At 48.0% G+C, this 20,091-nt stretch overlaps 3 protein-coding genes across 6 annotated transcripts; 2 read left to right on the top strand and 1 right to left on the bottom strand.

Annotated features, from left to right (window-relative positions):
* The first annotated feature begins 128 nt into the window (after positions 1–128).
* On the top strand, positions 129–6,299 carry ANKZF1 (ankyrin repeat and zinc finger peptidyl tRNA hydrolase 1). The gene is made up of 13 exons (XM_081142088.1): positions 129–718; positions 1,480–1,592; positions 1,818–1,920; positions 2,040–2,233; positions 2,627–2,739; positions 2,831–2,978; positions 3,261–3,489; positions 3,680–3,829; positions 4,468–4,951; positions 5,115–5,226; positions 5,361–5,528; positions 5,665–5,750; positions 5,957–6,299. Exons 1-13 carry the CDS (start codon positions 571–573, stop codon positions 6,078–6,080), a joined length of 2,172 nt encoding a protein of 723 aa, XP_080998214.1. The 5' UTR covers positions 129–570; the 3' UTR covers positions 6,081–6,299.
* On the bottom strand, positions 6,244–16,637 carry GLB1L (galactosidase beta 1 like). Of its 2 annotated transcripts, none has more exons than XM_081142089.1 (17): positions 16,452–16,637; positions 15,086–15,196; positions 14,764–14,930; positions 14,359–14,509; positions 14,141–14,201; positions 9,611–9,705; positions 9,327–9,510; positions 9,192–9,250; positions 8,968–9,089; positions 8,819–8,859; positions 8,522–8,640; positions 8,136–8,210; positions 7,925–8,014; positions 7,672–7,785; positions 7,263–7,394; positions 6,827–7,042; positions 6,244–6,665 (listed from the first exon to the last, which is right to left on the bottom strand). In XM_081142089.1, the coding sequence occupies exons 2-17, from the start codon at positions 15,155–15,157 to the stop codon at positions 6,396–6,398; spliced, it is 1,968 nt and encodes a 655-aa protein (XP_080998215.1). In that variant the 5' UTR covers positions 15,158–15,196; positions 16,452–16,637; the 3' UTR covers positions 6,244–6,395. The 2 variants fall into 2 exon arrangements, with proteins under 2 accessions (XP_080998215.1, XP_080998216.1); XM_081142090.1 differs by having other exon boundaries at positions 9,336–9,510.
* A 64-nt stretch (positions 16,638–16,701) lies between these two features.
* Positions 16,702–20,091, top strand: STK16 (serine/threonine kinase 16). Of its 3 annotated transcripts, XM_081143189.1 has the most exons (8): positions 16,702–16,745; positions 17,102–17,291; positions 17,849–18,068; positions 18,325–18,458; positions 18,626–18,746; positions 18,870–18,965; positions 19,383–19,504; positions 19,617–20,091. In XM_081143189.1, the coding sequence occupies exons 2-8, from the start codon at positions 17,206–17,208 to the stop codon at positions 19,753–19,755; spliced, it is 918 nt and encodes a 305-aa protein (XP_080999315.1). In that variant the 5' UTR covers positions 16,702–16,745; positions 17,102–17,205; the 3' UTR covers positions 19,756–20,091. The 3 variants fall into 3 exon arrangements, with proteins under 3 accessions (XP_080999315.1, XP_080999316.1, XP_080999317.1); XM_081143190.1 differs by lacking the exon at positions 18,870–18,965; XM_081143191.1 differs by lacking the exons at positions 17,849–18,068; positions 18,325–18,458.

Below are 20,091 nucleotides of genomic sequence, written 5' to 3'. Positions count from 1 at the left end.
GACACGACGGCCAATTTTTGGCTTCGGGGCGGGACTAAAGGCTCGAGGCGGGTCTTGAACTGTTAGAGGACCAATAGGGCTCTATACGTGGGGCGGGGCTTAGGTGTGGGCGCTGCTGTTTGTCCTCTGCGCTGCCCCGTAGTGACGAGATGCTGCGGTGGGGCGGAAACCCAGGTTTGGAACTGTGGACTTACGAGCCCTAAGCCTCAGCAGCTGCGGGCCTGTGGTGCAACTTCGGAGGCGGGGAGGAATCTACGCGGCTTAGTTATTGCTGGAACTCATCGCACGGGTAACGACAAGCGGTTGCTTTGGGATCCTCAGTGATTTTAACTGTTGGACTCGATTTGAAAGCTGGATGCTCCCCCATTTCACTTTTGTGTGGTCCGAGACTGGGGGTATGAGAAAGCGGGCTGAGGTCACGTATTAACCCCGAAGCTTGACTCCTGGCACCTGGGTGAGGGCCGAGGTGCCTTGCGGCGCGGCGGAGACCAAGTCTGGCGGGCCGGAGACGCGGCAGTCGGATCTCGCTTGGGAAGGGCTCTGCTTTCCCCCCGTCTTTTCTGCTCAGCCATGTCTCCGGCTCCAGCTGCGGCTCAGGCTCCTACGTCGGTCTCCCTGTTTGATCTCAGCGTGGATGCTCCGGTCCTTCGGGGCCTGAGCCTAGTGAGACGCCATCCCGGGGAGACTCCGGCCCAGGCACTGCGGACCTCGTCTCCAGGTATCCGGGAAGATTTGGGGTGGACCCATGAAGAACATGACAGGGCTCTTTGCAGCTTATTGCTCCTCCAGAGAACACATTCTTATTGGTATTTCCCAGTTTAGGAGCCCTTGTTGACTTCTCTTTCCTCGGGATAAAATTTATCTTAAATCCACTCAGTCTTTGTTTCTAACAAAGGCCCCTGAATTATCTCCAAGCAAGTCTCTTCACATTGCTTACGTCTCATTAACATCACTGCTTACAAATACCCTTTAAAATTCCCAGATCTTTTTTCTAAATTCCCAGATACAGTACAAATTTAACTGGATTCCAATCAAATCATTCCTTCATGCTGAATATATAACAATGTAATATTTGGTTATGTACAACTCTAATTTGTGTTTGGCTATGTTTTTCTTGAATATTTTTAAAAACAAATTCCACACTGTAATTGGAAATGTAAGCTAAAAAACTGGCATTCAGGAAGTGGTTTTTGCACAGTTAAAAATAATTTTAACCTTACTAACATATTTTCTGCAAGATTCCTCTAAACCCCTTTGGTTAATTTAAGTCCAATGTTTGACTTACAGTCATTTTACATATGTTTTTTCAGAAGCATCTTTTTTGTATAAAGTGATTACTGTGCCATTTATTTCATGAAAGCAAGGCTATGCCATCTCTCTTTTGTATCCTCTGCTTTATATATCAAGCATTGAATATAATTACAGGTACTATGGATTTGTGTTCCCTTTCTACCCCTAACTACCCCCTCCCTTATTTAGGTTCAGGGGAGAGAACAAACCCAGAAAGAAAACTACTCCAGGGTCCTCTGGATATTTCAGGGAAGTTATTTTGTTCAACCTGTGACCAGACCTTCCAGAACCACCAGGAACAGGTAAAACCAGGTGCAGAACTAACTGGTGGACACAAAAGTAGAATAGTGGGTGAGGAGAGGTAGACATTTGATTTGTGTTTAATGAGTAAAAGGTTCACGTTTTGAGTAAGGCAGTTGGTGTTATCCAGTCATACTTCCTGGAGTTCTGTTACTGGTCTTGGGTACCATAGGAGGCCAGGCTGGGGCATATTTCCACATTCTGCTTCCCTCATTGTCTCCTACCAGAGAGAACATTATAAGCTTGACTGGCATCGGTTTAACCTAAAGCAGCGTCTCAAGGACAAGCCTCTCCTGTCTGCCCTGGACTTTGAAAAGCAGAGCTCTGCAGGTGATGACTGGTGGGAGACCTTTGTGGGAGTAGGACATGGGGGTGGAGGAAGGCCCTCATTTAGGAGCATGAGGGAAGTTCAAAGATGAGGCATCAAACTTGTATATCTCATGTTTCAGGAGATCTTTCCAGCATCTCAGGATCAGAAGACTCCGACTCAGCCAGTGAGGAGGACTTACAGATACTGGATGAGGAGAGGGCTGAATTTGAGAAGTCTAACATACCCCGAAGCTCCTGCTCTCATCGGGTTCTTTTCCAAAATGCCCAGGGCCAATTTCTTTATGCCTATCGTTGTGTCCTAGGCCCTCACCAGGCAAGTGATGGCACACAAGTTGTGTGGTTAGCGCTGCCCTTTTGTACGTTCAGCCTAGATTTCCACTTAGCCCAGTCCATTTCTCACTTCCCTTCCTTCCTGTTGGGTGTGGGTATCAGGCTTGATGGCACAGTGTTGGATTGAACTGGCCTGAATCTTGGGTCAAATGTAATGGATTTAAGTTTGGAATCAGACCAATCTAGGTTTCGATTATAGTTCTACCACTTGATCTTGACTACCTCTATAAGCCTCACATTTCCTTATTTGTAAAGTGGATACAAGCCTCAGGGTCGTTATATTAAATGAGAATACATGTGAAGCAGTTAACACCTGCACTTGGTATCTTACTATCATTGAATGTAACAGATACATTTGTGCTGCTCCTCTGTCAAGGTGCTCCCAGAAGAGCCAGAACTGCTGCTACAAAACCTGCAAAGTGGAGGTCCTAGACACTGCGTGGTACTCATGGCTACAGCTGGGCACTTTGCTGGTGCCATTTTCCAAGGGTGAGACGGTGCTGTGTGGGCTTAAGGATGGGATGGATCCTGTTCAACTGTGAGTACCAGGTTTCCAGTACTGAGTCTGTGTCATCTACAGAAGAGAAGTGGTGACACACAAAACCTTTCACCGCTACACAGTACGGGCCAAGCGTGGCACAGCCCAGGGACTTCATGATGCCCGGGGTGGGGCTTCTCGCTCTGCTGGAGCCAACCTGAGGCGCTACAATGAAGCCGCACTATATAAGGTAAGTTAGGCATCTCAAATCTCATGGTCCACTAATGCACATTTCCCCCTCAATTCATTAAATGTTACAGTAAAGAGGTTCACTCCTTTATCGTCCAGTCTTCATTATTTCTGGGTAGACAAAGGTAGAATAGGATGGATCCCCAGGAATCTTAGTCTTCTCTTTCTCCCACCCTCTGTGTTAATTTCTACCTTTCACTCCCTATACATGGGACCACTTTTTGGCTGGAGATTTAAAAATAACAAGTGAAGATATACAGGGCTGAGTTACTCTCTTTTCTAGGATGTTCGTGACCTGCTGGCAGAGCCAGGCTGGGCTAAGGCGCTGGGGGAGGCTGGGACAATACTGCTGCGTGACCCCCGCTCTGGTCGGTCCTTGTTCTTCGGAGGCCAAGGGGCACCCCTGCAACGGAGGGATCCCCGACTTTGGAATATCCCCCTTGCCACCCACAGACCCACCTTCAAAGAGCTACAGCGTGTGTTCCATAAGCTAACCACCTTGCATATCCATGGTGAGCCTTCGATTCTGATCCCCAGACTCCCTAGACCTTCCTGTACCTTCTAACCCAAACCTCAGGTTCTCATTTGTGCATCCAGATGATTTTCTAGTCCTTGGACTGCAGCCCAGTTACATCTTCATTGAAAAACCTGGGCTGGCTTCTCCTCAGCTAAATTTGAGCAACATCTTTTGTTTTATGGCAGGAGAAGACCCCCGGGAGACAGTCAGGTTGGACTCACCTCAGTCTTACTGGAAGGCAATGAGAGAGACGAAGAAGGCTATCAAGGAAGAAAGAAAGGTCCCCAGTGATGAAAATGGGGCACTAGGGCAGAATGAGGACTCTCCCAAACAGGGTTTGAGCACCATCTATCAACTGTCAAATCTCTATCTGGGTGTCCTGGAAATGCAGTAGCAAATTCCCTACTCACTTTCCTATTAATAGATGAGCCCTTATACAACACACACACAGGTCTGTTTATAATATAGGGTATGTGGTAGCAATTGCTGAGACATGTTTAGTGACCTTTCCAAATGTTACCGCTTCTGTTCATTGCTCTATCCCTAGTACTCAGAAAAGTCTTAGCATGAAGTAGATGCTTAAATGTGTTGCATGAATTCACAGAATTTACCTGTCTTATCGGGTGCTAAGGGCTGCTTCCCTGGCTGCAGACTCTTGGCCTTCATAGCTGTCATATCTCCTATGCTTGCTTCTGTGCGCACTATCCTGCTAAGGCTGCTCAGGGGAGAGTCTTTGTCCCTGCCTAGTTCCTTCTGGGTATGTCCTTGTCCAGGGCGAAAGCCTCATTTCTGCATGTGATACTAGTGGATTCAGCTCTAAATGTGCTACTTTATCTTGAGTGACAATACAATTTTATTTCAAGATGATCTGGATTATATCTTTATGTATATTCTTATGCATCTGGGGCAGCCCACATCCTTCCACCCTCTGCTTATTCTTTAGATGGACCTAACATGTCAGGTTTTTCCCTAGGTTCAGGGTCAGAGGAAGAGGATGGCTTCCAGGTAGAGTTGGAGCTAGTAGAGTTGACAATGGGGACTCTGGATCTTCGTGAGTTTGAAGTATTGCCCAAGCGGAGGAGGAGAAGAAGGAGTAAAAGGGAGAAAAGCCGAGACCTGGAGGCTGGAGCACATGCGGCTCTTCCCCAGCAACCTCAAGAAGACAAGGCCTCACAGTCAGCCAGGGCACATACAGCCCCTTTGGAGCCTTCCCTGGATGAGGCCAAGGTCCCTGGTCAATCGGAGCTCTGGGACATGCTTCTTGCTGCTTGCCGAGCTGGAGATGTTGGGATGCTGAAAATCCAGCTAGCTGCCAGTCCCATAGACCCTGAAGTTCTCTCTCTGCTCAATGCCCCCTTGGGCTCCAGTGGCTTCACCCTCCTACATGCAGCAGCTGCCGCTGGGAGAGGCTCAGTGGTTCGCTTGCTGCTGGAGGCAGGTGCTGACCCCACCATCCAGTAAGTAAGGGTCCCCATGCTGAGCCCTTTAGGGTATAGAGAGGATGATCTTGAAGGCTAATGTTGGCATTGGCTACTTGATAGTATTTCCCTTGGTCTGGTTAAGTTGTGTTAGGAGATGCAAGAGGCAAGTTGAACCCATTTTGGGGGTTTTCACACCTAGGGACTCCCGGACCCGGCCACCATATACAGTTTCAGCTGACAAATCAACACGTAATGAATTCCGAAGGTTCATGGAGAAGAATCCAGAGGCTTATGATTACAGCAAGGCTCAGGTCAGCTGGGAAAGGAAGCAGCAGCAGAGTGGGAAGGCATCATAGGTCCTGGCTAGATCTCTTCTACTTGCTTACAGTTTTACCAAGGATAGTTTGTATAGGTCTTACCTCACACATTCCTGGAAATCCTCCAGGTGCCAGCGCCATTGACATCAGAAATGGAGGCACGGAAGACTATGCGCAAAAAGGAGCAGAAGGCAGCCCGGCGGCAACGGGAGGAACAGCAGCGGAAGCAGTGGGAGCAGGAGAAGCAGGAGCAAGAAGAGCAGCGGCGATTTGCCGCTCTCAGCGACAGAGAGAAGGTGAGGCTGGAGGTTTTCTCTTCCACAGCAAGACTCCCTTAGAGGTCTAATTCCTTCCCAGTGTGCAGCTGCCACTTCTTGGGCACCCTATCCACTACTGGGGCCTTGTCCTTAACACAACTTTTCTTCCCCTCAGAGAGCTCTGGCTGCAGAGCGCCGACTAGCTGCCCAGTTGGGAGCCCCTACCCCTCAGACCCCTGACTCTGCAATCATCAATGCCCGGTATGTGGAGGGGGGTAGGAGTGATGATGGGTGGACTGTAATGTTTGGGCAAGTAGAATGAGCACCTACATAGAAAGGCTGCTGAGGGGATGTGAGAAGTTCTTTGAACCTTTGGAGTAGAAACATGGCAGGAGGAGGGAAAGGGAGAACTAGGATTGGAAAGTTTCTGGGGTACCTGTCCATCCATGTTTTCTTCCTCTGTTCAGACGCTGCTGGAGTTGTGGGACATCCCTCCAAGGCCTCATTCCCTTTCACTACCTTGACTTCTCTTTCTGCTCCACACGCTGCCTCCAGGATCATCGCTGTCGGGCCAGGAAACCCTCTTCCTGATCTCTCACAGCTCCACCTAGGGCCAATGCTAGACCCTGAGAGGGCACATTTACACTGGTCCTAGGTTTCTTCTTCCCCGAGAAACCAGAGTATTTGGAAGATTGGGGTGAGAGACACTCAGGAACCCAGGTAAAGACAGGGCCAAAGAGGTGTGTGGAGCTGGTACTGTCTCTGGAACTTTAATCACAATAAAGTTTGGCAAGGAAACTGCACTTGTACAGTTGTTGTGGCCTTGTGGCCTTTGATTCTTTGTGGTCACTGTGGCCAGCACCAAGGGATCCTGCCCACTCCATGTCCAGGTCCAAGGGTTATCTTTCAGTGCCCACTTAACTCCATTGGTTCAGAGTCACTTTGTGTATCAGCTGAGAGGGAATAGATATATGTCTTATGCAAGGTGCTATTGAGGATAGGACTATTCAGAAACTGGATCTGGGGTTGGGGAGGAACATTTTCTAGCTCAAGCACTGTGATTTTGTTGAGAATTCCCTTAGGAAACAGCAGGAGTCTTGGCACGTAGAGGGTGTGTTGTGGCCCTCTCTTTGTCCAGTACCGGCCCAAGTTAAACCCATTGATCCAGACTTGGCCCTGTTGTGGAGGGAGGAGAGAGGAAAATAAATGATCAGTTCTCAAGGGGGTAGAATCATCCTCTTTTGGGTTTCTAATCAGAGGAGTAATTTCTGCTTGCCCTTCTTCCATGATTTTCCTGTCTTATTCCCCCCACCCCCGATCACCACCATCAGCAATACCTTGGTCCATCCAGGTAGATATAAAAATGTGTCTCCAGCTGAGTCTAAAATTGTAAACGTTGTGGAGTAGAAGGTGGGGCCAGAGGGAATTTGAGTATGTGACCTTTTCAGCAATTGGAGGGGAAACCACCACTTTACAAGTTTATCAACTTTCAGAGGGAACATCAGCCATTGGGTGAGGATTGTTTGCCCCAGAACTGGTGCCTGCAATAGGCCCTATGAAGAAGGCAAATGAAAACTCATCATTCAGTAACCTCTAAGGTGAAGTTTCCCCTAATCAAGCCATGAGATGCAACTAGTAGCCATGTCCAGATCCCCACAAACCACTATTTTGCTAAGGACATGGCTCTTGCCTATCTTCCATCAGGCCCCTATCTTCCCAAAGGAGTTTGGCCAATAAAGTTGTTTGTGTGAGGGGATGGGCAAAGCTACTCACCTTGAAGTCACTGTAGTTAGACCCAAAACTGAGCCTCCCCATGTTCTCCAGCAAGACATCCAGTTTGGCCCCTATTTTCCCCATCAAAAATAGTTTGTATTTCGTGTTTCGTTCCAAAATACCCTGAAACACCTGTGGATAAGAGGGTCTATGACAGGCAGGGCTCAGCATCTAGCTCCTGGCCACCAACAGGAAGCCACATTAGGATACTTGTAGGGCAAAGAGAATGTAGCCCATCTTGGCTGGAACCTTACCCTTTATCAAACTCTTTCTCATCCCAGCTTATCCCTGGACCCCCTGAAAATGTGAGTAGGCAGTAGGAAAAGGTAGGTAAGGAATCTTAAGCTAAAGGGTGCTTGGGAGGAGAGGAAAGTGGGGCTCACAAGGCAGCCGGGAATTAGGTTCATACCCCATCCACCATCACATAGGCGCGGTCATGTATTCCATTGTTTGGCACCCAGAATTGTGTTGGCTCAAAAACAGCGTACGTTAGATAGGTCCGGTACAACATAAAGCCATGGTCCTGGGTGTGAAAGAATGAGTACATATGATAAACTGAGATAAAAAATAATACTGTGGGGAAGATGCGGGGCTTAGGGAACCTTTGGCTATGGCTGTTGAGGAAGGTTGCCTTACCCACCAGATGTGGGATTATGCCTTACCTGCTTGACAGCCTCAAAGGTCATTGGTAAGACTGAATGGATCGGCCCTTCAGGGCACAGTAAATGCAGGAAATCCAGCAAATATCCATCCTATTAGAATAAGGGAGCAGTATCAGAATAAAAGGGAAGTTTCAGAATAGAGGACAGGACAGAATAGAGGGCTTTTTAGGGGATAATAGGGTAGAATCAGAAGAGATGGGGAGGAGCTTACCAGCTGCAGGGTGAAAGGTCCGATCATCATCTTGGGGCTGGGGGGAGGTAAAGGTCCCAAGGGAATTTCCTGGAACTGAGCCCAAATTTTCTCAGTAGCCATAGAAAAACCACACAACCCCTATTCCAAGACCCTAGCACAGGGTTCTTAACCTGGAGTCCAGGGAAGGGCTTCAGGGGTCATGAAGATCCTGTAATTTTGCACATACTTGTATCTCCCCAGGTAGTCCCATTTGGGTTAGTGGAAAATGCTTCTATGGGATGCTCACAGAGCTCTGTGGTCCAGAAAACCACCAGTGATTTCTGGGAACCCTTTACAAACAATTTAGGCACTCCCTTCCCCCAAATTAATAAAAGCCTTTGGCGCTTAATGAAGTGGTAGGGCACCTGGCTGATGACATTTCGAATAGCAAAAAGCTTAGGTGTGATGTCCCCTGCTTCAGATATTGGTGCATCGTAGTCATAGCTGGTAGTAATTGGAAGGAAGCGTCCCTTCTCATCAGCACCTGAGGTCAAAGCAATTTAATTAATTCAATATATCTAGGCACATGCAGAGAATTTTGCCATCAGGTGGGGCAGTGGTGGCCATATCCAGCTTCCTTTTAGATCCCTAATCCACCCAGCCCTCAGATTCTAATTCCTTGCTTCCTCTCTGCTTCCACCCCAGGGACCATCTGGACTCACCGTTCCAGTACCCAAAGTTGGTACCTCCATGAAACATGTACCTGAAGTGGGGGAAGGTGGGGGGAAAGGCACAAACTGACCCATGGAATCTTAACTTTCATCCCCACACCCAGTTACAGATTCATGTTGACCCCAGTGTCTCCAGTTACATGTTCACACTGGCTCCCAACTTCAGCATGTTCTCTAGTCCTTTGGTTACATCTGTAATGGACCGTGTAGAGTGATTCTGGCCCCAGTAATCCAGCCAGCCTGTGTAGTACTCAGAGTTCACCTAGTGTGAAGTGAAAGAAGCCATGAGCAAGATGGGGAACCGAGCTCGACCCATTCCCAACCCTGACTCTTGGCTTGATTGCCCTCCCATCTGGCTTCTCACCAGTGGCCCGTGGGGTTCATACTTCCTTTGCAGGGCAAAGATTTTGGTCATGTTGTCAGCTGCAGAAAGGAGGCACAGGTGAAAGATAAACACAGAAGAGGTTCCCATTCCCCAGACTCCGCTCCTAACCCTTACTCAGGAGACCTGGGCCAAAATCTACAGTGGTATAGACTCCCTTCAGGGAGCCACATTCAAGTCCTTCAGGCCCATCTGTGGTAAAGAGCAAAATCTCCTCTCCTAGTAGTGCACGGAAGAGCCCAGCCAGGTGCCTCATGTAGCTGAAGTCGCAAGCCCTATAGCTACCATATTCATTCTCCACCTGCCAGGAGAAAGGAAAAGTAGAGCTCAGCTATGAGGTGGAGAAGGTTAAGGACCCCTGGCACATCCCTCCCCTTGCCCAGTCAACTTTTCACTTGTACCTGAATGCTAATGATGTTGCCCCCATTGTGGTAGAGCCATGGATATATCTTGGGCAGCAAGACCTGGAACCAGGAGTCCACTGCAGCAAGGAAGTCTAAAGGAAGGAGCAGTGCTCTGCTCATTAGGGCACCACCACCTCCACAATCTCCACCCCTAGCATCACTGCTAGTAACTTCAGTGCTGCCTGAACTCTGGGCCACAGTTTGCATCCCACTTGTCCACAACTAAATGTGGGAAGCAGTAACTTATAAGAAGCTCTCAACCCTAAGAATTTGTATATTTGCATGGCAATGAAATTTGAACACAGGAAACCTTAAAGCAATGTTTCTTGTAAGTTTATTTTTTAAATATAAGAAAAAGGTTAAACACACCTCATGGAGCTATTATTATGTAATCAATGTACACTTGAGATTGCTATGAACTAGCATGTGAGTTCACAGAAATGTGGAATGCCTGACCGTACCTTGATATGACCAACGGACAGTCCAGGTGATTTAAGTCATCAATCGAAAGAACATTCATTCCATTAGGTTTCATGCCTTCAGTTCTTAACTCCTACTTGTGATTCTTGTTGATTCATCCTCATGGTCCTCATGCAGGTTATTACCTTTGCCTGACACTTTCTCCCCACCCTCCTTTACCTGGCTAACTCCAACTCAGTCCTCAGGTCTCAACTTATATTTCACTTCCTCAAGAAAGCCTATGATATCCCAGATTAGGGTAGATCCCCATTATACACTCTCATAGCACCTCATACTTCTCTTTCAAGCATGTAACCAGTTATAATTAAGCATTTATTTCTGTAATTGTTTCCTGTTGGTGTCTCCCACTAGTGAGCAGGAACTTTGTCAGGTTCATCTGCTCGGTCCCTATCTTTGAGGACAATGCCTAGGAGATAGCAGACTCTTAGAGGTGGATTTGATGAAAGATATTTTGGAGGATTTTTTTGTATTCTTAAAAGATTTAATTCCTTTATATTTTGTGTTCTGTATAAAGGAGGTCCAGCTTTTATTGCCTTCTTTAATCCAAGCATACATTAAATCTCATTGAACAAATAATTATGGGTGGTGACTCAGCACCAAGCACTCTTCTAGGTGTTAGAGATATTGAATGAAATAGACAAAAATCTCTGCCTTTGTGGAATTTCCTTTCCAGTAAAGGAAGCAGATAATAAATTAAATAGGTAAAATATATAGTGAGTTAATGCCAAGGAGAAAAAATAAAGCAGGGAAGGAAGATATAAAATGGTGGGGTGGGGGGCTTAAATTTTAGAGGCTGGCACAGGGAAGGCCTCACTGAAGGTGATTCTGCAAGAAGCCCTGGTGGGTTTGAAGAACAGCAACGAGGCCAGTGGAAACAATAAGAGTAGATGTCAGGAAGGTGACTGAGCCAATGAGGTAGGAACTAGTAGACCATTTTAAGGAAGCTATGGTTCATATTCTGAGTGAGATGAGAACCTACTGGAGAGGTTTAAGCAGAGAAATGACATGATCTGATATGTATTTAAACATTTTAACAGGATCACACTGGCCATTGTATTGAGAATAGACTGCATGGGGGAAGGGCAAAGAAGGGAAACCAGTTAGGAAGCTATTAAAATAATCCAGCTGAGATAGGTGGTTTGGACCAGGGTGGTGGCAGCGGAGGTGATGAAAAGTAGTTGAATTCAATATATTTTGAGGGTAAAGCTGACAAAATTTTCTGATGGATTGAATGTGGGGTACAAGAGAAAGACATGAATAACTATATCATAGTGTTTAGTTTGATCAGTTGGAAAATAGAGTTGCCATTAACTGAGATGGGGAGATTGTAGGAATAGCTGGTTTGGGAGGCAATACCAAGAGCTTAGTTGTATCATTACCACTTTTAGATCTCCAAATGCAGAAGTCAAGTAGGCAATTGGATATATGTATTTGGAGGTCAAAGGAAGGTCCTGGAAATAACATATTTCAGAGTCACTAGCTATTAGATGGAATTTAATGCCAAGCAAATGGATGAGACCATCCCAGGCATGAACATAGAAAAGAAGCATCCAAGGACTGAGATCTGAAACACTCAAGCATTTAGCAGCAAAGGAAATGGAGAAGAACCAGCCAGAGACTAAGGAGTGGTCAGAAAGATTGTGGGGAGAGGGGCAAAGGCCAGAGAAGAATAGTATCATGGAAGCTGAGAGAAAAATGTATTTCAAAGGAAAGTGATCAACTGTGTTGAATGCTGCTGATTGGTCAAGGAGGATGAGGCCTGAGAAATCATCATGTAGTTAACAATAAAGAGGTTACTGGTATTCTTGAGAAAAATAGAGATTGCAGCCCTGGCTGGTGTGGCTCAGTTGGTTGGGCATCATCTTGTGCACTGAAAGGTTGCTGGCTCAATTTCTGGTCAGGGCACATGCCTGTGTTGCGGGCTGGATCCCTGGTAGGCACAGGAAGCAGCTGATCAATGTTTCACTCTCACATCGATGTTTTTTTCTCTCTCTCCCTCTCCCTTCCTCTCTCTATAAAAATCAATAAAAAATCTTTATAAAAAAAAAAATGAAGTGAGAGACTACAGATAAGATTCACCATCTTAACCACTAAAAAAAAAAAAAGAGATTGCATGTTGGTGTTCTAGCAATACTTTATCATTTTATTTTATTTTTTTCTTCTTATTTTTTTTAATCCTTACCCAAGGATATTTTTTCCATTGCTTTTCAGAGAGTGGAAAGGAGGGAGAGAAACATTGATGTGAGAGACACACACCAATTGGTTGCCTCTCGCACACACCCCAACTGGGGCCAGGGATCTAGCTTGCAACAAGGTACATGCCCTTGGCCAAAATTGAACCTGGGACCCTTCAGTCTGTGCGTCGACACTCTAACCACTGAACCAAACTGGCTAGGGCAATACTTTATCATTTTAAATGTTTTTCATAGTCAGCTGAGTTTGAGGAATGCCGTAAGGGGCATAAAACTCTCTAGTACCCTAAGAAGTGGAACAGCACCTGGAAACTCCTCAGCGGGTAAAAAGCATTTGCCAGAGTGATCATTTTTTAAAAAATATGGTTTTTAATTTATTTTAGAAAGAGAGGAAAGGAGAGAGAGAAACATCCATGAGAGAGAGAAACATTGATCAGCTGCCTCCTGCATGCCCCCTAACTGGGGATAGAGCCCAAAACCCAGGCATGTGCCCAGACTGGGAATCAAACCCTTGACCTCTTGGCGCATGGGACGTTGCTCAACCAACTAAGCTACACCAGCCAGGCCAGAGTGATCTTTTTAAAAGACATAAATCAGATAAAAGTATCCCCTTGCTCTAATGACCCTATTTGCACCTGAAATGAAATCCAAACTCCTTGAAATACTGGGCATCTCAGAACTTACTCTTGAGTTATCTTTTCTTTCTCTACACTCTTTCCCCAGGTTATGTCTTAGTACCCATGAATTTAAGTGCCATCTTTAGACTGATGAGACCAAATTTATATATTTAACTCAGACCTCCCCCTAAGCTCCATGCTCACATATCCTACAGCTTACTTAATATCCTCAGTTGAGTATGAAGTGATAAAAATTGAACTATTTTCTCCCAAAAAGTTGTTCCTTTCCTACTGCTGATCTTCTCTATCTTCTCCCTGTCAGTAGATGGCACCACCATCCTGACTGAGTACTCACACTTCCCCCACCCCTACCCTTTCCTTCAAAATCTATCAATAAGACCTGGTGATTTTATCTCTAACCTATATTTCAGTTCTGCTCTCTTTCCATTTCTACCACCATCACCTTAGTCCAAGAGCCACCATCTCTTCAACTACAGGCTTAGTCTCCCAATTGGTTTCTCCACCGTCACCCTTACTCCCCTCAATCCATTCTCTACATCCAGGCTAAAGTAGTTGAAAACAAACCTTATCATTACATCTCTGGTTAAACTCTTTCAATGACTTTCCACTATGCTAAGAACAAAATGCAAACCCCTTACAAGGGTCTACAAGGGCCTGCATCAATAGTCCCTATCTATCTCCAATTTCACACAATACCACTCTCTCCCTTACCCACTATGCTCAGCCATGCTGGCCGTAACTATGCCAGGTTGTTTCTCATCTCAGGGTCTTAGAATATACCACCCCCTTTACCTGGTCCTTCTCACCTCACTCTTCATATAACCAGAACGTATCCTTCCCTAGAGCCAACTGAATGTCTTTTTCTAGAAAAGCATTTCCTGACCTCCCGGCCTAAAAGAGGTCCTCTTTATTATTCACTGTCACAACTCCTTGTCTATTTTCTTGTGTGGTATTTTTACAACTTGCAATCATATTACAGGTTTTTGGTTTCTTAAAAAATTGGTTTCTTCCACTATATTGTAAGCTCCATTGCACAGGGATTGGGTGTGTCTGGTTCCCCAGTTTCTAGCATCCTGCTGGGCATAAAGAAAACATTCAATATATATTTGAATGAATAATCTCCAATTTGGGGATATTCTCTTCTGTTTTGGGCACCCAAATGACCCATTTTGTCATTGTTTGCTTTTTTCTTTGTGAAATTATTTGTCTCAACTCACCTGGATCTGAAGTTCTCAGATGAATATTAGGTTTACGAAGCAACCAGGCTGGGAGACCCCCCTGAGACAAACATAAAAACAACAAAGAAGCATGTGGGTTTTGTTGTCTGAGAAGAAATTAAGTATCGTGATGGAAGTGGCCCTAGAATATGGGCAGAAGGGAATAGCCTAGGAGCCCCACATGGGTGGCTTTGGTTCTATCCCTTCGACTAACTCACCATGTCCCACTCTGCACAGATGTAAGGTCCTGGCCTCAGTATGACCAACAGGTTCGCTATAGATGCCTCATGCAGAAATGCAAAGAGATCCCGGCTGCCATTAAAGTTATAGACCCCAGGCTCTGGCTCATGGTAGTTCCAGGGCACATAACTGAGAAAGGAAGAGGTTAACAGGGCCCAAGGCGTGCATGGGGAGATGCCTGGGAGGCATAAGGGCTCCTGGCCTAGCTAGGAATCTCCAGGAAGCTTCTGGAAGGAGGGTTCTGGCCCACCCTTGGCCTGGAAGCCCTGGAGCTCTAACTCCTCAACATACCCAGCCAGTCTTCCAGTCCCGACCCTCTTTCTTAATTGGGTGGTAGGAAGAGTAAATCCCACCCCTCCACGGCTCTCCTGAGCCCTGCTTACAACTGTATGGCATTGAGGCCACTCCTTTGCATCTTGTAAAGCCGGTCTGCCCAAAGCACCCGAGGTACTCGAAAGTAGTGCAGGCTGCCAGACACGTAGCGGAACGGGGTCCCGTCCAGGAGGAATCTATCATGTTCCCGATCCACTACGAACGACCGAGTGTCTACCTACAAAGCGAGAGACCATGCTCAGCAGAGGTCTGGAGGAGGGGAGGGAAGGAGTGTCCGCGTCCAGAAGGGCAGAAGAGATGGAACTAGGTTTGCCGAGCGTTTTGTTATTTTCACTTGTCTCCTACGCCAGATGTGATCTGGCCTTATCTCACCTGGGGGGGCAGCAGCAGCAGCGTCGGGAGCAGCAGCAGCAGGGAGGGACGGCAGAGCTTCTCCGGAGCCATGGCGCTTAGCCTGCGGTCCAACTGTCACGTGGCGGATTCCTGGGAGGGAACGTCAGCGAGCAAGGAGGGGCGGAGACCACCTCAATTTGCCAGTTAGCCTGGACTTTGTCTCCTGCTACTCCACTAGTTTGTAAAATCCTCTACATCTTGAACCAGCTTTATCAGCGTCACCAGGGAGCTTGTTAGAAATGCAGAGTATCAGGTCCTACCTCAGACTTGTAGTATCAGAATTTGTATTTTAACAAGATTCCCAGGCGATCGGAAGCACATTCAAGGTTGAGAATCAGTGCTCTACTAGACTGAGCTCCCTAAAGGTTGAGAGTGCCTTGTTCATTTTGAATCCTCAGCTTCCACCATGGGGCCCACAGATAGCAGATTAAATCTAGATAAACGTCAGAACCCGGGGTCAGGGTGGGTGGAGGTGGGAGGGTAGACTAGGGCTAAAACAGGTTCAGAAACAAGGGAAACTGTAGGGAGACCTTCCCAGCGATGTGCAAAGGGGGCGGTGGGGAGGTAGGTTACAAAAGGGATATTTTCCCTGGAGATCCCTATTTCAGCAAAAGACACCATCCAGGACCATTCTACCTTCTTTGGATGTGCAACCCTTGCCAATTTATCCCTGCCTGCCTGGACAAGAGATTTCAAGGACAGCTGCTTGGTGCCAAGGCTTGGGAATTTGGAAATTTCCATTACTCCTGCCTTCACAGTCCCAAGCCTGTGAGAACCGGGGTGGTAATAATAATAATAATAATAATAACTTCTGTTTGACACTTACTGAGGGCTATACATCAGATTTTGTGCTAGGCACTTCACATATCATTTACTCTCCAAACTCCATGAGGTAGATAATTATCATGTGCATTTTAGAGATGGGGAACTTGAGGGACGGAAATACTAAGTAGCCTGTTCAAAGTCACACAATTAGTTTAGTAGAGCTGGGATTTGAACTAGGCAATTTAGCCTCATGATTCATACACTTAACCTTAGGTACCAGTATACCTATTTTATAGATAGGGACAGTGATGTTAAATAACTTGCCCGTGGTCACACAGTTAATAGGCTATGATTACGACCAGATTTAGACCCTAGTCTGGTTCAAGAGCCTGAGCTCATAATAAGTGAGACTAGGGTAGTGGGATATAGGCCAGAGCCCCCAGGGTTGTACTGATCAGAGCTCCAGAAGGCCAGGTCGCCAGCATCCACCCTTCCCCCGTCTTACGCCCCCCCTCCCAAAGCACCCCGGGGCTGGACTGCAGTCGGCCACCCAGCGCGCCGGAGGTATGAGGCCTCCTACCTCCGGCATTGGGAAATGGAGGTCCTGGGGGCCTTGGGCCGAGCCCGGCTTTGCTCCCCTCTGGCGTAGGTGCTTGAGTCCCGACCCCTACTGAAGGCCAGGTGTGGAACCCTCACCCGGGTCCTGGTACCCGTCCTCCCGCAGGCCTAGCCCGCCCCCGGCTTGTCAGCTCCCCGCCCCTACATCGTCAGGATGCCAGGCGGTTGCTAGGATACCGCGGGGCCGTTACGCAGGCGCGGAATGATGACGTACCACTGCTTCCGGTCCTTGGCGCTTCTCTACTGTCCAAGCCAGGTCAGTGGGGAAACTCGACTGGCCTACGTGGGGTCTACACGCCGAGCCCGGGGGTGGGCTGTGCCAGGGATGGGCCCGAGCCTCGCACCCCGGGAACTACCCTATGCCCTGCCTTTGCGGCCGGACGGGCGTGGGAGGCGCGGCCCCCCAGAGGTGGGCTGGTGGTGGTGGAAGCGGTCTGGTCGTCGCTGCGTGGCCTGAGGCTTTGACACCTGATCCCAGCTTTCTTGGAGATGGTATCGCCAGGGCCCGTTTTCTCAAGATTCCGAGAGTTGGGCCTGAGCTCTCTGCATTAGTACTTAAGGGGTCGATTGAATTGTGCCCGACCCGCCACCCTGCCGTTCTTTTCCTTTCAGCATGGTCCCCTGGGCCCCCAGCACGTCTCCTGGAAGAGCCCACTCTACTTGGACGAATACTTTGGCAGCCTCAGTCCGCCCTTGAGGAGGATGACTGAGGCATTATGGGCCACGCGCTGTGTATCTGCTCTCCGGGAACTGTCATCATTGACAATAAGCGCTACCTCTTCATCCAGAAACTGGGGGAGGGGTGAGTGTTTGGAAATCACTAGTCCTCGAAGGACAGCAGTCTGCACATGATAGGGGCACAAAGGTTTTGTTCTGTAACCTATCCTTTAACTCACCTGACAGAGCCTAGTGACATGCTAGTCAAGAAAGTAGGTTCTGAAGCCAGGCCTCCTAGTCCATCTGTGTGACCTTGATTAGCCATGGTTTCTTCATCTGCTTAATGGAGATAATTACTATCTTGTGTCACTGATGGAGCTTTGAGGATTAAATGAGATACTGCATATAAAATGTCTTGGCAGTGGCTGGTTCACAGCACTTAATAAATGTTGACTATTCGTTTAATGTTTATTGAGCATCTGTCATGTGCAGAGCACTAGGTTATGACCACAGGACCTCAAAGATTACTATGTCCCAGCTCTTGAGCTCAAAGTGTAGTAATCTGCAGACTTCTCTTCATCTTGGGAGGATTTCTACTAAGTGGGAAAGACACCCCCCCCCCCATTCTCCCCAGGGAGTTCCTTTGGATCCAAGCAATGTGGGAGATGACCATGGTCCTTCACTGACCCCTTTGGCCCACAGTGGGTTCAGCTATGTGGACCTAGTGGAGGGGTTACATGATGGACACTTCTACGCACTGAAGCGAATCCTGTGTCACGAGCAGCAGGATGTGGAAGAGGCCCAACGAGAAGCCGACATGCATCACCTCTTCGATCACCCCAACATCCTTCGCCTCGTGGCTTATTGTCTGAGGGAGCGGGGCACTAAACATGAGGCCTGGCTGCTGCTACCTTTCTTCAAGGTCAGAAAGTCTCCTGGCTATGGAGGGGTTGCAGCAGAGCCACCAACCAAGGGCTGTGTGAGCAGTCAAGTATGTTAGGAAACAGAGGCAATGTCCTGGGTTTGACCACTTCAAACTTGGAGTTTAGAGGAATCCAAACAGGACTGTAGGGTGTGGTGTGTGTGGTGAAAAGGTTGTTAGACTTTTGACATAGGGGAGGGGTCAGGCTCAAGGAACAGAAGCTTGAAAAACAACTGTGGGGATACTTGTGTTGCAGAGAGGTACGCTGTGGAACGAGATTGAAAGGCTGAAAGACAAAGGCAACTTCTTGACTGAAGATCAAATCCTTCAGCTACTGCTGGGTATCTGCAGAGGCCTTGAGGCCATTCATGTCCAGGGTTATGCCCACAGGTCAGTGGGAGGGCCCAGTTTACTTTCTGGGGCAGAAAGGGCCCCACCAAGAAAAATGAGAGGTCTTGGCTCTCCTTCCAAGGAACAACCCCCATGATTCTTTTGCGCACTAGGATTCTAGCCTTCCTGTCCAGAGATGCTTATGGGTCATTTCCACTTCCTGACAGGGACCTGAAGCCCACCAATATCTTGCTTGGAGATGAGGGGCAGCCAGTTTTAATGGACTTGGGTTCCATGAATCAAGCACGCATCCATGTGGAGGGCTCCCGCCAGGCCCTGACCCTGCAGGTAAGTCTCCAGGTTCCTTTGCCCACCTGTTCCCCATCCCTGACCTCTTCTGGTGTATTCCCTAATTTGGTCACTTGGCCATAACCTGTGCCCCATTTTTGAGCTCTGGGGCCACTGTTCCAGGACTGGGCAGCCCAGCGGTGCACCATTTCCTACCGGGCCCCGGAGCTCTTCTCTGTGCAGAGCCACTGTGTCATCGATGAGCGGACTGATGTTTGGGTGAGGAGCATGTGGGTGGGAATCTGGGTGGAGAGGAGTGCTGCTCTGTACCTCCTGTGGAGTAGAGAAGCCTGTCTTTGGTTTCCAGTGCATGGGGCCCAGGAACCATGTATGTCCCCATCCCCCTCAACTTCCTTCCTGGGAACTGTCACCGACACTGTGCTCAATTGCTCAGGAAGTGGTAAAACCCTGCCCTTTGAACAGGGTTGGTACAGTTAAGAGTCAGAGCTGAAGTCAGTGGCTAAGCAAGGGGTGTAGAGACCTCTAGCTAACTGGTAGTTTCTCTGTGCCCTGGTGGTGTCATGTGGCTGAAGGCAGCATAGTCCTTTTAGCTTATGTAGTCTCCTTTCACTACAGAATTAAGAGAGTTATCACCTCCATTGGCCCCCTTTTATGGAATAACCAAGATATGCTCAGTCCCTAGGCTGTGTGCTATATGCTATGATGTTTGGGGAAGGCCCTTATGATATGGTGTTCCAGAAGGGTGACAGTGTGGCCCTGGCTGTACAGAACCAACTCAGCATCCCGCAAAGCCCCAGGTGAGCAGTAGAAGGGGCACCAAGCACTTCAGACTCTCCTTGACATTATTGGAGGGGGAGCCTTGGCATGGCGGATGGGTGCCTCTCAGTCACCCTGCCCTCCTCTCCACAGGCATTCTTCGGCATTGCGGCAGCTGCTGGCCTCGATGATGACTGTGGACCCCCTGCAGCGCCCTCATATTCCTTTCCTCCTCAATCAGTTGGAGGCACTGCAACCCCCAGCTCCGGGCCAGCACACTACCCAAATCTGAACAAACCAGTGGCCATGTTGAGGTGGCCTCTGTGCCTTGGAATGAGGCCCCTGTCCCTCACTGGAATCCTGCTCTCTTATTGGGGGCAGGGGGGTTGGGGAGAGTCAGTTCAGTCTCCTATATTTGCTCTGTTCTCTTACCCCCAGAGCAATTGGACAGGGAGCCTGAGTTGGGGTGGGTTAGGGTGGGAGGTGGGGGGGGGGGAGGGAAACTGATGGGATCTGGTAAAGGATCTGAGCAGGACTGCTGAGCTTATATCATGATCTGCCTCCAAATCTGGGAGCAGGAGAATGTATAAATACAAGAATAAAGTGAAGCAGCTTGGTGTGGATCTTA

Source organism: Miniopterus schreibersii, assembly GCF_964146895.1.
Source record: "Miniopterus schreibersii genome assembly, chromosome: 7".
In the NCBI taxonomy this organism is placed as follows: domain Eukaryota; kingdom Metazoa; phylum Chordata; class Mammalia; order Chiroptera; family Miniopteridae; genus Miniopterus; species Miniopterus schreibersii.
Note: the sequence above shows the minus strand (reverse complement) of the source record. Positions and strands in the feature narration are given on the sequence as shown.

Excerpts from the sequence above, each read along its gene's own strand:
- ANKZF1 (XM_081142088.1), top strand. The coding sequence starts at position 571 with ATGTCTCCGGCTCCAGCTGCGGCTCAGGCTCCTACGTCGGTCTCCCTG. Across the intron at positions 2,740-2,830 it reads GCTGGTGCCATTTTCCAAGG|AAGAGAAGTGGTGACACACA; the intron begins GTGAGACGGTGC and ends TGTCATCTACAG. Across the intron at positions 5,751-5,956 it reads TCTGCAATCATCAATGCCCG|ACGCTGCTGGAGTTGTGGGA; the intron begins GTATGTGGAGGG and ends TCCTCTGTTCAG.
- STK16 (XM_081143189.1), top strand. The coding sequence starts at position 17,206 with ATGGGCCACGCGCTGTGTATCTGCTCTCCGGGAACTGTCATCATTGAC. Across the intron at positions 17,292-17,848 it reads ATCCAGAAACTGGGGGAGGG|TGGGTTCAGCTATGTGGACC; the intron begins GTGAGTGTTTGG and ends TTTGGCCCACAG. Across the intron at positions 18,069-18,324 it reads TGCTGCTACCTTTCTTCAAG|AGAGGTACGCTGTGGAACGA; the intron begins GTCAGAAAGTCT and ends CTTGTGTTGCAG.
- GLB1L (XM_081142089.1), bottom strand. The coding sequence starts at position 15,157 with ATGGCTCCGGAGAAGCTCTGCCGTCCCTCCCTGCTGCTGCTGCTCCCG. Across the intron at positions 14,510-14,763 it reads GGCCTCAATGCCATACAGTT|TTATGTGCCCTGGAACTACC; the intron begins GTAAGCAGGGCT and ends TTCCTTTCTCAG. Across the intron at positions 9,511-9,610 it reads GCAACATCATTAGCATTCAG|GTGGAGAATGAATATGGTAG; the intron begins GTACAAGTGAAA and ends TTCTCCTGGCAG.